Source organism: Phoca vitulina, unplaced genomic scaffold (assembly GCF_004348235.1).
Source record: "Phoca vitulina isolate PV1807 unplaced genomic scaffold, GSC_HSeal_1.0 scaffold34, whole genome shotgun sequence".
Classification (NCBI taxonomy): domain Eukaryota; kingdom Metazoa; phylum Chordata; class Mammalia; order Carnivora; family Phocidae; genus Phoca; species Phoca vitulina.
This window is the reverse complement of record NW_022589737.1, coordinates 16,535,775-16,553,017: the sequence shown is the minus strand read 5'-3', so window position 1 is coordinate 16,553,017 and position 17,243 is coordinate 16,535,775. Positions and strand designations below refer to the sequence as shown.

The following is a 17,243-nucleotide window of genomic DNA, read 5'->3' as shown; positions in this document are numbered from 1 at the left end:
GGCTCGATCCCAGGACCCTGGGATCAAGCCCCACATCGGGCTCCCTGCTCCGCGGGAGGCCTGCTTCTCCCTCTCCCACTCCCCCTACTTGTGTTCCCTCTCTCGCTGTGTCTCTCTCTGTCGAATAAATAAAATCTTTAAAAAAAAAAAAAAAAAAGAATTGGTGTTCAGTGGGCTAGGAAGGAAGACGTCATCTTGTAATCTGTGAGAGTAGATTTTATCATCGAAGATACGTCTTTCAAATACTGAATATATTTAATATTCTTATCTTTATATGAACAAACCTTAACTTCCGTGATGAATTTAAATGGTTCTAAATTTACCTAGGTCTTGTGAAAGCCCTTGGAAATTCTTGATTTCCAAAGGAATAAGTCAGATATAAATATGTGAGAAAAATTTTCAGTTATATTTATGTTGCAGCCATTTAATATCTACTAAGTGCAGTGGGAAGGCACACTCCAGGGTTTTCGTCTGGAGAGAAACGTAATGATTCGTGGCTTAAGAGATTGCTGTGACTGCTGGGAGTGGGCTGGAGACCAGCTGGGCAGGGTGAAGCTCTTCTCTGTCAGAGGTCATCAGTGACTGCAGTGGGGGAGAAGCGACAGATTGGAGGTGTGTTTTAGAAGTAGAAAGATCAGGGCGACTTGCTGCTGAATATCATTTGGACGGAGAGTGTGGCCGTACCACTGATGGAAATGGAGAAGGACTGGGAGCAGAACAGGCTTACTAACATTTACTGATTGGTGGCTGTGTAATAGGCACGATGCTAAGTGCTTTTGAATATGTCCTCTTATTTAATTTTCATTGAACCCTTGTGAACTGGGTGCATTATCTTACTCTATAGATAGGGAAACTGGGCTAAGTTTTTGGGAGGTAGGCATATGCTAAAGTGAAATTAGGTAACTTCTGTGCAAGGACATACTAGCCCCCTGGTAAATGCAGAGCTGGCATGCAAACGTGGGTCTTCTTGACTCCAGAACCTGAGCTTTTAATATTTTTTGTAAAGTTCACGTTTAAAAAAAGAGGAATAAATATAAGCGAATGATTGCTGTAGGAGTAATGGTCTAATTTGTTTCTTGTACATTAGACTTAACTTTATTCTCTCTAATGGAACACCAACTTGGCAGCAGCTTAAAGTACAAGTAAAGCTCTCTAAAAATAAATTCTCTGGTTTAAATTATTCTAAAATAGTAAAATAATTAAAAATCTTTTGTATTAATACATTACCATTACATCTCTTCATCCATCTAGAATATGTTTCGTTGCCCCTCAGACTGGTTTCTAGACCCACTCTTCTCCTGTTCTTCACCTTTAGTATCCATCCTATCCTTCACTTACCATGTCAGATTTTTTGTCTTTTCTGTGACATCTTCCCCAAACTCTCGTTTCTCACCCTGTTCTGCACTTCGGCAGCACTGCCTTGCCTTCTGAAACAGCACCAGGACCGATGTGTTTACTCTCGTTCATTTGTCTGTGTGTCACATTGTATTTTTACACACTGAGTGTTCAATGACTGGTACCATAGGTTTTTGGAAGGCTTTAAAACAATAAACCCAGAATATATTATTTGCATTTTAGTTCATACGAGAGTTAAAAATACCAGTTGTCGGAAGAGAATGTTTTCATTGAATACTCCTTTTTCCCTGGCTTGGTTATTTGTTGTAGCTGGAGAAACAGAAGGTAGAGAAGCCGAAGAGGGACTTGCGAACCACCAGAAAGACTCCTGATGAAGAAGGGAACAGCAGCAGTCGTTCTTCTGGAATCACAGGGACCACAAACAAGAAGGACGTTGCCAAACCGAGACCTGGTGAAAAAAGCAGGAAAAATCTTCAGTTATTGAAGGACATGCAAACCATACAGAGTTCATTACAAAGCAATAGTTTATGTTGGGATTACTGACTGGTACCAGGTTATAAATTTTATTCAGATAATCTGTACCTCATCAATCAGATTTTGACAATTTACTCTCCAGGTCTCATACTCTCTTATGTTGGAATTAATGAATAGCCGGTGTTAAGGGGCCCAAGCTTCACTACACAGGCTTCTTGTGTTACACATCATGACTGAATGTTAAACCATCTACATGGAAACCAGGGGAGTTTTAAAGGCCAGGAAGCCACATGCTCGGCTTCTTTGAGATGAATTTGCAGTACTGAAATACTGCACTTTGTAAACAAATTACCAGTTGTTTACTTGTGGGTGTGATTTTTTAATAGTTCCTTACATATCTAAGTAAAATTAGGTTTAAATTATCAAAATTAACAAAATCTTTAAATCTTCCCCTGGCACAAATTGCCCCTTTCTCCTTTCCAGCACAACCATTAAATATACTTTGTCTCGACTATTGATGGAGGTTTTCTATATTTAAAAGTATTTATACATATTTAAGAGGATTGTTTTGTTTTTCTTTTTGACATTTCAGACATTGATCAGTATTAAGTACACTTGTATTGATGTTATCCGTCATTAAAAAATTTTTAAAGACCCAAACATTCATTTTAAGTCCATTCACTGCAAAAATTATAAAAGCATTTTTTAAAGTATAAATTATTAATGAAGTAAATGAGCTTTTAGAATGAAGAGAGAAGAGGAAATGTTGTAAAGCATACACATTTGTCGTTTTTAAATAATACCTGTTCGTAATCATGCTGTTGAGTTCGAGGCATTATGGTTTTTAATCTTGAAACTTGCCCCTTGGACATGTTCTCGGTGTACAGTATGAGTGCATTAACTGTACACGTGCAACTGTCATTATGTTAATAATGTGAATCATAATTCTGCTTAGATCAAGACGTGAACTTTTTATAAATTTGCCACTGAAGTCAATAAAGCAGCTTTTTTAAGGAAACACTGAAATTTTCTTTAACAGCCTGTTAATAAAGGCTTTATTTGTTATAATCTCTCCAAAAAATGCATTTCTAAATAGGACATTAACATATTTTGAGAAACAATAATATATGGTATTACATAATTTGCCTATCTCATGCTTACACAGAAACTAAACCCAACAAGACTGAACTGTCTCATGGCATATGATAAGATACTCTAAAGAGTACTAATGAACACATTAACCACATGTTAAAGAGATTCCTTTTTATGCCTCCCCTGGGATCCAAATGGGCATTCTGGGATTTTATCTGGGTATAATCAGCATGAAATGTGGTGCCTGTCTGGGCACTAAGCTTGTTAGGCCTCTTAATTGAATTAATTTTTTTTACAGAGTTCTTGATTTAGGTTCCTTCGATTTGGATCTGTTTGTGAATGTTCTAAAATTTTATGTAAACTTTTGCTTGCATGTGCAGTTTTGTATCTTCATTGAATTCACAACAGTGAGTCCACAGACCCAAGGAATCACTGCTCTAGTGACATGGAAAATATTTTCTTGTGTCTCAACCACCATTTCAACTATTAAACTTTTGTTATCGCTGTTTGAATTTCAGGTCATTAAACTGTGTGACACTCATTTTTCATTGTAGTGGCTCTCAGTCCTAATTAGCAGAAGTTTAATGGTGTTAAAAACCTACCCCATCCCACAGGTAGGAGTCAGACCTTCAACTCCAGCTTTTAATACCTTCAGGTGAGAGTTGAAAACAAGAAGATACCAATACTCCCTCAGTCTCCTTATCTGAGACTTTACAGCGGAGGAGTATGCTGTTCTACATCTCTCTTGTAAGAGTGCTATTGCAGTGCATTTCAAATACAAGTATCTTCTACGTGGAAGATGCCGATATGAATACCAGGCTAAGTAAGAAGGGTATGATCCAAGGTAGGTGGTAGACGTCTGAATTATTCTAACACTTGTGTGGTGAATGCAGTGGTGACAGCATGAGCACAGGGCTGTGAGGATGCAGAAGAGGAGGTTAACATCCTGGAGGAGGAAGTGATGCTAGACTCTGGAGAACTGGAATTAGTCATAAGGGAGAAGAGTTCCAGGTCAACAGGATAAAATAAAAAGGGAAGAGGCCAGATTCTGCAGTTGACGTGGGAGAGCTGTGACCAGCTGAGTGGTACCGGTGCGTAAGAGTCGAGGTATGCACGTGAGACTAGAAGGGTAAGCCAACGAGTTACAGGGGGCTAAAGAGCTTTGACATAACCACACGGGTCTCAATTTTGTATCCCGGATCATAAAGGAAGAAGTGCACCTGCACAACCGCTAGTCATAGATACAAAGTTACAAAACATCTGTCAACTCAAATATGAAGGTTGCATAAGCTGCTGAATTGGACGTAGTCCCATTGGTTAATTTTTCCTTTTCTTTTTTGTGCTTTTGGCATTATGTCCAAAAAAACATCAGGGAGCTTCCTCCTATGTTTCCTCTAGGAATTTTACAGCATCTTGTTTAAGTCTTTGGTAGATTTTGAGTTAAGTTTTGTGAGTGGTGTGAGGTAGGGGTCCAATTCCATTGTTCTCCGCATGTATTTCTCCAGTTTTCCCAGCACCACTTGTTGAAGAGACTGTCCTCTCCCCATCAGGTGTTCTTGGCTCCCTTGTCGAGTATTAGTTAACCACATATGCCAGGATTTGATTCTGGCCTCTCTCCTGTTCTATTTTTGTGCCAGTACCATACTGTTTTTATTACTATGGCTTTACTAGTATACACTGACTCTCGAACAACATGAGTTTGAACTGTGTAGGACCACTTACACATGAATTTTTTACAGTATTGTAAATGTACTTTCCTTATGATCTTAACCTTTTTTTTTCTAGCTTACTTTAAGAATACACTATATATACAAAATATGGGTTTTTTTTAAGATTTTATTTATTTATTATAGAAAGAGCACAAGCAGGGGAAGCGGTAGGCAGAGGGAGAGGAAGAAGCAGGCTTCCCGATGAGCAGGGAGCCCAGCGCGGGGCTCGATCCCAGGACTCCGGGATCATGACCTGAGCTGAAGGCAGATGCTTAACAGACTGAGCCACCCAGGCGCCCCCAAAATGTTTTTTGACTCTGTTATTGGTAAGGCTTCTGGTCAACAGTAGGCTATTAGTAGCTAAGTATTAAGGGAGTCAAAAGTTATACTAGGATTTTAAACTGCATGAAGGCTCTGCACCCCTGACTGCCATGTTGTTCAAGGATACCTCTGGTGCTGGTCTTTTTTCTTGAGATTGCTTTGGATATTTGGGGTCATTTGTGGTTCCACAAAAAATTTTGGATTGTTCTATTTCTGTGAAGAACGCCTTTGATATTTTGATGGGTATTGTGTTATGTAATTTTTTGGCACATAATTGTTCATATTAGTTTCTTATTCTGTGGTATCGTAATCTCTCTAATTTTGAGTTTTCTTTTTCTTAATCTAGCTAAAAGTCTGTCAATTTTACCTTTTCAAAGAACCAGCTCTTAGTTCAGTTGACCATTTCTCTTGTTTCTCTGGTCTCATTTATTTCTGTTCTGGTCTTTATTATTTTCTTGTTCTGCTAACTTTAGGCTTAATCTGTTTTTTTCTGCTTTCTTGAGATATAAAGTTAGGTCGAGATCTAATTTCTTAACATCCGTGTTTATTACTATAAACTTACCTTCTTTCCCTTTTGATTTCTTTGACCTATGTGTTTTTGAGGAATATGTTGTTTAGGTTCCACATATTTATAGATTTTCTCATTTCTCCCTTATTGATTTCTAGTTTCATACCATGGTGGTCAGAAAAGATAGTATGATTTCAATCTAAATTTGCTGAGATTTTTTCGGTGTCCTATCATATGATCTGTTCTGGAGAATGTTCATGTGCACTTAAGAACAATGTGTATTCTGTTGTTTGATGAATTCTGTGTATGTCTAATAAGTTCATTTGCTCTAAAGTATGATTCCATTCCAGTGTTCACCTTGTTGATTTTCTTAACCCAGAGCCTTAGATCACTAGGCCAGTCTTCTGCACATCTTCCTTGTTGACTTTCTGTCTGGATGATCTTCCCATTGGTGATAGTGGGGTATTGAAGTCCCCTACTCTTATGTTATTGTCTATTTCTCCCTTAAGATCTGTTAGTATTTGCTTAATGTATTGTGGTGCTCAGTTGTTAGCATATATATTTACAATTGTTAAACCTCCGTGGTATATGGACCTCTTTATCATCATATGACCTTTGCCAGTTTTATGATTTTTAGCTTGAAGTCTATTTTGTGTAAGTAGGCAATGCCTGTCTTGTTTTGGTTTCTACTTGTTTTGAATGTCATTTTCCATCCTTTCACCTTGAGCCTATGTATGTCTTTAGAGCTGAAATGAGTATTCTGTAGAGAGCATATAGATGGGCCTTGTTTTGTTTTTGTTTTTGTTTTTTTTACCTATCCAGCCACTCTGTGCCTTTTGGTAAACTCAATCCATTTTACATGGAGGGTGATTATTGATATGTGAGGAATTACTATGGCCATTTTATCTTTTGCCTTCTTGTTTATCTCTCCGTTGTTTCTTTTTCCTTCTGTTTCTGTCTACCTTTGTAAGCTGGTGTTTGTCCTTGGTGATTTGCTCAGTCTCCTTTTTTTGTTTTGGGTCTTTGCTCTAAATTTTTGCTTTATGGTTACCAGAAGTTTTACTAAATAAAACATCTCATTGGGGGGCGGGGGGGAGAGTCATTTTATGCTGATAAAAGTTTATCTTCATTTACTAATTTCATCCTTTTATACTTTATTAGATGTCACAAATGATCTCATTATGCTGTGAATTGTTACCAGATTTTAATAGCTATCATTTTTAATGCTCTTTAACCTTTATGCTGCAGTTATTTTTTATTCTAAAATAGTTTTCTGTTGATCACCTTAATAAGAAGGTTGTGTACTGAGATCTTTTCAGCTGGAAGATCTACTTCTGACGTTTCTTGTAAGGCAGTGTTAGTAGTGGTGGTGAACTCTCACATTTTATTGGTTTGGGAAATCCTTTGTTTCTCTTTCATATCAAGGATAACTTTGCCACTTAAGAGTAGTTTTGCCTGGCAATTTTTATCTTTTCGATTGTTTGAATAGGTCATTCCATTCTCTCCTAGCCTGTAGAATTTGTGCTGAGAAATCTGATAGCCTAATGGGGGTTGGGTGGGTGGGGGCGGGGGAGGTTCCCTTGTAGGTTTTTTCCCCTGGCTTTATCATTGACTTTTGACAGTTTCATTACAATGTGTCTTGGAGAAAGTCTATTAAGCTTTGTATTCTTGTATATCCAGTTCCTTCCCCCGGTTTAGGAAGTTTTCAACCGTTATTTCTATAAACTCTCTGCCTCCTCTTCTCTTTCTGGTATAACCATTAATCTTATGTTAGCTTTTCTAATGGAGTCTGGTAATTGTTATAGGTTGTGTCCACCTTTTAAATATCTTAGTTCTCTCTCCTCTTCCTCCTGAATCATTTCTAAACCCTTATCTTCCAGCTTGCTTATTCTCTCTTCCATCTGATCTCCATTTCCAATGCTCTCTAATACATTCTTCATTTCAATGAGTTTGTCAGCTTCAGATTTTCATTTTGGTTCTTTTTTAGAATTTCAATCTCTTTGGGAAAGTACTTCTTAATGTTCATTAATTTTATTCCTAAGTTCATTGAATTGCCTTTCTGAATTTCCTTGTAGCTTGTTGAATTTTGTCCTGTTTTGAATTCTTTATCAGTTAAATTGTGGTATTCCATGTCTTTGGGTACCATTGCTGGAGAATTGTCATTGCCTTTTTGTGATCCTGTGTTACCATGATTTTTCATAGTGTTCAATGAAATGCGCCTGTGCTGCCACATTTAAAGTAGCAAACACCTTTCTTATTTACCGAAGGCTTTTGATTTTAATAATTCATCAGGTTGGCAGTTAGAAGCCTTTCTTTTGTTTTCCAGAAGGTGGTGCTATAGCACTAGCTTTTGGGTTTTCTTACTGGAAGTGACTCCCTGCTAAAGTTTGACGTGTGCTTAAAGAAGATGGCGTTAAAAAAACACGCTGGGGGGCGCCTGTGTGTCTCAGTGGGTTGGGCGTCTCCTGGTCTCAGCTCAGGTGATGATCTCAGGGTCTTGAGATCCAGCCCCACCTCTGCTCCATGGGGGGCGCACAGTGCAGTCAGCCTGAGACTCCCTCTCCCTCTGCCCCTCACCCCATGCATGCACGCCCATCTCCTCTCTCAAATAAAATCTTTGGTTTGGTTTTGTTTTTTAAAGACCAGAAGCAGGGTGGGGGGAGGATGTGTGCTTAGCACTTGGGGCTTTAGGTGTGCCCAGGGTCTGGTAGGGCAGTCCTAGACTGGGGGATTCCCAAAGGCCCGTGGGTGGACCTCTTGCTGGAATCCCAGGGCATATGGCAGGAAACGTCCCTTCAGCTCTCTTTGGCGGTTTTTTTCTTCCCCTCTACCCAGTCATGGAGGTCTCTCCTCAGAAATCTAGGTGTTCCTGAAAAGCAATAGAACCCTCCAGCTACAGCGCACTTTGAGTTACCCCCTTCTCTTTCTACCACCTCCGCTAGAGAGGTCACCGCCACATGAGTCCCTTGGCTCCATAGCTTCCTTTGACGTCAAGTGCACAGATGGATGTCCCCGTGTGATGTGCACAGGCGCTTATATTCAGTTAGGGATGTCCAATGGGTTGTTAAATCGAAGGGGAGGAAAGAGGAATGTCTCACGCTGTCATGATCCTGACTTTACCACCAAGGGATTATCTTAAATGCACTCCACTTTGGAGACTCCTGTGGAAGGTGAAAAGGAAACCCGTGGAAAGTCTTAAAATGGTTAAGTGATAGATTTGCATTTAGATTGCTCTGGCCTTTGAATGGAATTTAAAGCGGATGTGAGGGTATTGAGGCTGGAAGTTTGAAATTCTTGATCTCTTCAGTTATCCATATTCTTTTATGTGATATCAGACCAAGATGATCAAGGCTTAAATTAAGGAAAATGGTAGAATGGACAGAAAAGAATGGATATGTAAAACATGTGGAATAGAAAACTTAGCTTCAGTTGATAGGCCGGCCACTTAAATACCGTCACTACTTTTCTTAAAATGAGTATCATACAAAGACCAAATCATCTTGGTACAAATTTTGCTAATACTGGAGGTACTAAGAGAAATTATAGTTCCTCACCACAAGACCCAAGAACAGGGCTGAGGTCCAGACTATGGTGAATTAACAAGTGAAAGAATACTGCATTTTTGAGTACTGTTTGATTTGGGTATTAGAAGCAAAACGGGTTGAAATTGAACATTTCAATTTGGAGCAGGTGCTAAGCCACCCCTTTCTTCAAAAACTTTCCAAATAACATTTTTGCAAAAGACATTTCAGGCAAACAACTTAGGATAAGGACAACGTTTTAAAAGTCAGTTGAAATTTCCTTTTAATTAAAGCCCCAAGGGACAAGAAGCTCCTTTGTTACAGTACATAACATATGGCTCTTAGACATCAGGGAGTCAAATGTTTATACCAGTGCTGAACTGTTACCGGCAGGTGAACACTGAAGCGGTATTTCCTTTACTGGCATTGAGACTAATACATTTGTACGTGCAGTAAGTTCTTTGGTAGACTTCATCTTTCAGTGGAATTACAGAATTTGCCAAGTAGTAAAATATTTTATGTAAAATTTGAGCATCGTATTTCTCACCCATAAGCTATTTGTACAGCCTTCAGGAAAAAAGTCAATCCTAGTGAACTTTTAAAATATTGCCTCAGAACTTAACCAGTTAACTTCTGTGTTCAGACACACACACAAAACATTACTGCATAAATGCAATAAAGTAAGGTAATAATGAATTTGTAAAATACGTTTCATTATGTTTCTGGTAACTGGGCAAACGGAAACTAATCTGAAGGGTGTAGAATTCTTGGACATCCTGGACGGCTGGCACTCCCTCCTCCTCAGTCCCGCCCCCGCCCCCAAGCCCATCCCCGAGGCGTCTGTCCGGAACAGCTAGCTACTGCATCTTCAGTACATACGCCAGGCACGACAGCAGAAAGTTCCAACTACTACTACGCCATCACAGCCTCAAGACTTTGCCACACCAGATATGAAGAGAGTGGGTGCAGAGAGGTGCTCAAAGTAAATTACTACAGAAAAGAAAAACCCACGACGGGGGAAGGGAGTGTCTACTGATCTCTGAGCTCTCGGGCCATCGAGGCTCAGTATCTGTATAATGCCACGGAATGCAGGGTCGGTGTGCTGAGATAAATGGGATGCTCCTTCCCTTTGTGCCACGAGTTCTCTTCCAGCAAGAGGTATGTTTCTGAAGTGGTCTGTATTTTGATTTTAAAATCAGAAACTTGTTCCCACTGTGGATCTGGTATTGAAGCGTCTTAATATTCTTTGGGTGACTTAGAAGATTAGTGGCATAATCGTGTAATTACATACAGGGTTATTTCACACACACCACCCGCACTGCCACAGTTCTAAACCCATCCTGGAGGGATTTAAAATAAATACAGCAACTGCACTTCTCCCGGGGGTGCGTCCTAACTTCAGAAGACTGTATCCTCCTAGAGCTGCCACTGTAATCCGGAGTTCATGGCAATGCCGGTCCCCCTTGAACAGTCCCTTCATACAACAGTTTGGACAGGAGTGACACACTGTGCAGGAGAACTGGCTCTCTCGGAGGATGAGGTTGATCGGTTGGAAATCTCTCTCTGGAGTTCCTCTACTTTTTTCTGAAGCTCTGCTCGTTTAGCAAGAAGTTCTTTATATCTGTTGTGAATGGGCTCCTACAAGAGCAAAACACCATAATGTCATTCAACGAGGCAATCCTAAACAAACCCAAAGTCAAATCGTTCTGGTACGTGGTCCTTTCCCTAAGTGCTGCAACGTGCATTTTCTCTGCTCTGGGGACCAGGCCGACCTTTCCAGCACATCGGTGAGAATTAACTGGACTCTCTTGACAACACTGCTCTTTGAGTGGCTTTCCCAGTGCCCCCAAGTATTTTCTGCGGCTGGTACTTAAATACAACAAACAACTAAGTAACAAGACAATCTAAAAGCCAAAACTCAAAAGATTTCCTATCACTTGGTTGCAGATTTTTAGTCTTTTAAGCAGTTTTAAGTAGTATATATTCCATAACATGGTTCAAAATGGACCAGAATCTGTCAGGCTTTTAATTTTCTTAAAGCTATTTCCTCAAACCTATTAAAATGACCTGCAGAAGTCATCCAATCCACCACACTCATTTTCCTGAGGAGGGACAAAAAGACAGTGATTCACCCAAGACCATACAAGCAAAAGCAGGGCAAGAATCAAGTATATTGCTGACCCCCATGCAGTGCTTTCTCTACTATACAATTATAACTATTAAGAGGAAAAAAAGAAAGTTTTAAATAGATCTAATTTTTTTGTTGCTTTAAAGGTGACGGACCTAACCTATGAAAACTCCCACTGTCTACTGGAGAGCACGCATACCTGTGGTTTCATCCGGGGATTCCACCTGACGTAATAGCCCACCCAGAGCTCTAGGTGGCGCATGCTGGCTACTGGATAAAGGACGTGATTGGAGTAGCTCCCATAGAGAGGATTAGTGAAGTCTTCCAGCTGGCTATTTATGTAAGACCACAGTGACACAGTCCTTTTAGGAAGATTCTGTAAAGAAGGTAACATAGGTATTTTTGATTATTAAAATCTCTTTAGAGGGAGAGGACATGGACACTTCAGTAATAGCCCCACTTTCATCAAACCAGAGAATACTAGAAAACACTGCAGTTCATTAAAAAGTTAAACAAGTTCCCACACCAGAATTCCACTCAGGTCTATATACCAAGAGAACAGAAACACATGCACACAAAAACCTGTACACAGATGTTCAAATCAGCATCCTCATAAGAGCAAAAGGAAGAAACAACCCAGAAGTCCATCAACTGATAAAATGGATAAAATTGGTATATTTATATAATGGAACAACACTTCACCATGAAAGGGAATAAAGCACTGATGCATACTACAGATTGCACCTTGGAGACACGCTAAGTGACAGAAGCCAGACACAAAGGCCCCATCGTGAATGATTCCATTTACAGGATGTATCCAGAAGGGGCAAATCCAGAGAGTAGTGATGGCCAAGGGACCAGGAGAGGAGACTAGGGACAAACTGCACAAACAGGGACACGGTTACCTCTCAATGTTCCGAAGTTAATAGTGGCAATAGTTGTACGACTCTATATAAACTGAAAACTACCAAATTATACACTTTTAATTTTACGGACTGCAAATTACAGCTCAGCAAAAAAGATTCTTTTCTTAAAATCAAGATATAGTTAAATCCTATTCAAGCCTCTCAAAAGATGAGAAAAAAGTATCTTTGGAACTTAGGTATTTTTACTTATCTAACATTCGGTAAGTTTTTTTTTTTTTTTTTTTTAAAGATTTTATTTATTTATTTGAGAGTGAGAGCATGACCAGCGTGAAGGGCAGAGGGAGAAGCAGGCTTCCCCCTGAGCGGGGAGCCCAATGCAGGGCTCAATCCCAGGACTCCAGGATCACGACCCGAGCCGAAGACAGACACTTTAATCAACTGAGCCACCCAGGCGCCCCAACATTCGGTAAGTTCTTAAATGCCTCCTCTGCATGGGAATACTGACTGCAGGCTGGCCACTGAAGATACGGTGGATTCAAAATTTCCTGGGGCACCTGGGTGGCTCAGTCGGTTAAGCGTCTGCCTTCGGCTCAGGTCATGATCTCGGGATCCTGGGATCAAGTCCCATGTGGTCGGGCTCCCTGCTCGGCAGGGAGCCTGCTTCACCCTCTTCCTCTGCTGCTCCCCACCTCTCCTGTGCTCGCTCTCTCAAATAAATAAATAAAATCTTAAAAAAAAAATTTTAATACCTGCCTTCAAGGAACTTACAGTCTGCTACATGGTAATTACTGCAGTGTTCTGTAGCTTGTTTTATTTAGCCACACAATAGTAAGCACTATTTTTCCCAATTTACCAAAGCAGAAATGAACTTGCCCAAGGTTACACCAGAAGGGACAGATCTAAGATTTCAGCCCAGGCAGCCTGGCTCCAGAGCAAGCACTCCCAGCATGAATAAAACTAGGCTGTAACCACATTTTTAGAATGAAAATTGATGCAGAGGGCGACACCAAATCAAGAGGATTTGGAATTTCATACATAGGATAGATAATGTATTTTGAGGTCAGAAGTAAAACTTGAAACGTCATCCTTACAGGGTTTCTTCTAAGTAATACCAACCACTTACCAGTGATGTCTCTGGTGAAGCAGGGAAATGGTAACTTTCTACATAGTATCTCTTCAGTGTTTGGATGTTTTACAGTATTCTTTTATAATTAAAAAAAAATTAAAATGGCTCATATGTATGCACAATGTATTTGGGGATCTCTTCATTCGTATGTATATTTTTTGCTAATTAGATTTTTCTGCACCTGCTTTGAAGGATTTCCATCCTGCAAGGACTGGAGCTCCTAAGATTACACAGACTTCAGCTCTCTAGCAGACACTACTATTCACCTGTAAACGCACCTGGTACCTTCAGCCTCGCCCCAGAGGTACTTAAAAACAAATCAGGCTCAGATATATGGAGAGAAGTCATCATATTACAGTACGTGAGAATAAAACATGACCAAAGAAATCATCCAAGAGGACTATTAAGTTGAAATCTATCAGAGAATGCACCCTCCTAGGGAACATCACACATATTGGGAGTAGAGCGGGGAGGGTCAGGGCTCATATTTTACCTCTTTTCCTCTCTGATGTTCACTGTTACAGAGGAATGTTCCAAATAAACAGCTATATAGATGGTCCAAAATGGTAATGAGAAAATATTCATTGAATTCAAAAGCTGTAGGAAACTGCAATTTGAATACCACAAACATAAAATTATTAGGACATTTTTTCAAGCATATTCATCCCCATATATGGGCAGATTCTTTGTAATACTTCTTAAAATTAGGCTAAACAATATTCAAAACTATGTATTTCTAAGCCATTATGGCCTTATCTGTTTCATTTTCTGTTCAAAAATCACTCTACCACTTTTCTGAGACTTCTCCCCAAGAGAAATCCTTTTCTTGTGCAGCAAGAGTTTGAATGGTGTGACCCTGGTGTGTTCCTTTATCTCCTGTATCTGTTAATCCTAAACGTGGAGAGGGATGAATTTTGACTTTGGCAAATCTGGCAACCCTTAGCCTTTCTTTGCCAAAAATGACCATAAACAACGTAATAAGATTTTCTTTAAATTTTCAGCAACATAGTTTTGGTTTTAGGAATTACACAAAAAATATCACTGTCTCCAGAAAATGTCAGCAATGCACAAAAATAAAGATCCAAGGCAGATGTGCAGATCACTTAGAGGCCAGCCTAGTCAAACCTGAGTACCCTGTAATCCGGTACTGTGGCAGCCTCTTTCTAACAGAAAGAAAATGCACTTTCTCTTTAACCTAGGACAAGAGCTTGACTAGATATCTTAATATTACATAAACAACCAACTTGGTGGCGGTGGGGGGGAGGCGAGGGGACTTATCAAGGATGGATGACAGACGCCAGGAGGGAAAGAGTTCGTATAATCCACCCTTATCCATCTAATACTTCAAAATTTTCAAGTAGTCTCCTTGAAAATTGTACCAATTCTAGGACTGTGAAAAAGAAATTCTGTGAATATTTGGACTGCAGATATGGGGACTAAGCATTGGTTCCAAGTTTTTCTTAGAATGATCCCTACCTAGTAGTGCAAGAAAACAGCCTGAAGCGCATGCACAAGGGATAGGGATGAAACCACCTTTGCCTCGACATTTCCTAAATTTAGAAGCAGGCTAATACGGCAAATTTCTCGAACAATGAAGGCTAACTAGCCTGCCTTGAATGATAATTTCTGTGGCTGCAAAGCTGAACCAGGTGACCGGAGCACATACCAACAAAAAGCCAATTACCTGTAAGAAACTTGGTCAAATCCCATTCATTCATTTACAAAATAAATCCCATCCCCTGTATTGCTAGACACCCTGAACAGCCTTATTAGCCAACTGTGAATGCGCTGACTCATTAAACAGCCATCCAAAGGAGCTAAGCCTGTCATCAGTTCCTCATCTTTTTGGACAAAGCACATGCTCAGTCATGAGAAGACGAGAGCTGCAACAGCGGCAGGTCCCCACCACATAATGGGGGTAGCAGAGCTGGAACCGCTGGGAGCACAGGAGGAGTATTTCCTACTCCTAATGGGTTTACAATCTGAAGGGCCCTTCTCCAAATGCTTCCTGACCCAGGAGTGAGGGGCTGTGGCCGAGGGTGCAGGGACAGGTAGAATCTGGCTAATCACCACATAACTGGTGTCATTTTGACAAATGTGCTTACTTAAGTCTCTGCACCAAAGATCAACTATTTATAAAACTGGTGATTGCCAATAAGCATGTCTACCATGTTCTATGTTCCAGAATATCATACAGAAAAACAGAACTAGATATCTAAAATACTCATCACTATATGATGTATTTTCAGTTCTATCAGAGAAACGTAAGAGTAAACTGATTTTCTATGCAGTAACTTAAGCTCAAAATTCGAGTGAAGCTGCTTTTAGATCTGTAGCATGCGATAAGTGAACACAATTACCGAGGAAGATACTTAGAGTGTACTCTTCTATGCAAACAATTGGCAAATGTGATTTTATTACTAACAAACCAGAACTAACATATTCACACATGTTGCCCCTTCAAGGTAATCGCCCTGGGGAAGTACACTCAGCTGTCAATGGTGCCGTGGTTTCAAACAGCTTTTAGAGCCTTTTCATAGGGCATATTTACTTTTTGCCAAGAGTCAAATGTTATTTTAAAATCAAATATGGTAATGGTCAATAGTGGGCCTTCTTGTTTTTGGTCAAACACCCAAAAAAGGATTGGCAAGGATCTGTAGAGCTGCTACACTAACTCAAGAGCAATCCCAAAGGAAAAATTCAAACCTAGTCCAAGAAGTAGTAAACACCATTAACTATGCGGTTAGTATCTCCCCTCCTCCCAACACACCAAGGGCCTTTTATACAACAGAACTGGAACTGTCATACACATTTGCAGTATATACATTAAAATACCAGCCTCATCATACCATAGTCGTATCTACTACAACACTTCATTTAACCCAGCAGCTTTCAAAATAACCCACCCAAACTGATACATGCTTCCAGGGGAGATGCTTATATAATTGGTGTATTTCCCCTGAAGATCACCATTCGTTTTCTTTTAATGAAATAACAGGATTTTCTTGAAGCTAAAGTATAATCCTCAAGCAAAGCAGAGCCAGCAACCACCCTATTTTATATTCACGTGGCAGGCTCACAAGAAACAAACCAGACTCCCAGTTGTCTGGGGTCTGATAAACCCTTGGCTAAATAATTAGCTGACATAGCAGTGAGCTGTAGCCAAGGTCTGAGATGATTTCTCTTGAGTTAAATATTTTTAAGACACCAACGCTTTGCCTCACTAGCGAAGTGATCCCATAATAAACCAGGTGTTTTTCAATCTCCTCTGATATCTTTCCAAAAGACAAAATCCATTACCATTAATATTTCAAATCAGTTTGTTAGAAAGTTAATAGAAGGTCTAAAAAACAATCTCTCCATACCTAAGAACAAAAAGAACTGAATCTATTACATACCTACCTACCCATAATTCCCACGTAAACATATTTTTCCATTAAAATTACTTAAAATAGGATTTTATTTTGCTTGAGTGACCTAGCCTATTTCTTCATTTCTTTACCTCTACCTTTCTTAGCAATGTATAGATGAGCTTCCGGGTAAATATATTGCCATTATTTAACTACTTGTCCAAAACGAAGGAGGAAACCTCTTGGGTTATTATTAATGCTACTGGTTGAAATCTGAAGTGTTTAATACGATCTCCAAATAATATCCTTTAACTTAGTTCATAATGTAACAACAAGTAATAGTTCTATTACCAAGAAATCTTCCAAGAATTTCCATTTTACATGAAACGCAGGATAGATAATCACTGACCAAACCTCCCAATTCTGGATGGCTTACAAGAAAGATGCAAGAATGACTATCCCAGAGAAGTTACCTGTCTTGTCATTTGCCAGACACAGTCAATAAACTGAAGAAAAACAGGCGATCTGTCTGCATCTGCATGGTTCTTATCTCCATGGCCAAGTCTCTGAAGCAGAAAGAGTCAAGTATGAGTTTTGTGGAATTTTTTTCTTCATGGAAATAACTTTATTTTCCAATAAAAGTAATATCTTCTAATATTTTTTAAAGTTCAAAAGTCTTTTTAAGAGAGCACAGCAAGGGGGAGCCTGGGTGGCTCAGTCACTTAAGGGTCTGCCTTCGGCTCAGGTCATGATCCCAGGGTCCTGGAATCGAGTCCCACACTGGGCTCCCTG

General features: G+C 39.7%; 2 protein-coding genes across 8 annotated transcripts in view; one reads left to right on the top strand and one right to left on the bottom strand.

Moving 5' to 3' along the window:
* Nucleotides 1-2,051, top strand: part of CEP57 (centrosomal protein 57) — a 40,659-nt gene extending 38,608 nt beyond the window's left edge. For both annotated transcript variants that reach the window (XM_032426236.1, XM_032426237.1), the window contains exon 11: nucleotides 1,666-2,051. In XM_032426236.1, the coding sequence (XP_032282127.1) occupies nucleotides 1,666-1,899 (234 nt within the window). In that variant the 3' untranslated portion in view covers nucleotides 1,900-2,051. The remainder of the gene's footprint in view (nucleotides 1-1,665) is intronic.
* Nucleotides 2,052-8,115: 6,064 nt separating this feature from the next.
* Nucleotides 8,116-17,243, bottom strand: part of MTMR2 (myotubularin related protein 2) — a 121,749-nt gene continuing 112,621 nt past the window's right edge. For 5 of the 6 annotated variants that reach the window (XM_032426443.1, XM_032426447.1, XM_032426445.1 and 2 more), the window contains 4 exons: nucleotides 16,925-17,017; nucleotides 13,595-13,708; nucleotides 11,309-11,485; nucleotides 8,117-10,619 (listed from right to left, as the gene is read on the bottom strand). In XM_032426443.1, coding sequence (XP_032282334.1) covers nucleotides 10,458-10,619; nucleotides 11,309-11,485; nucleotides 13,595-13,708; nucleotides 16,925-17,017 — 546 coding nt within the window. In that variant the 3' untranslated portion in view covers nucleotides 8,117-10,457. Of the gene's footprint in view, nucleotides 10,620-11,308; nucleotides 11,486-13,594; nucleotides 13,709-16,924; nucleotides 17,018-17,243 lie in introns of all 6 variants that reach the window. The other variant, XM_032426442.1, reaches the window with a different exon arrangement.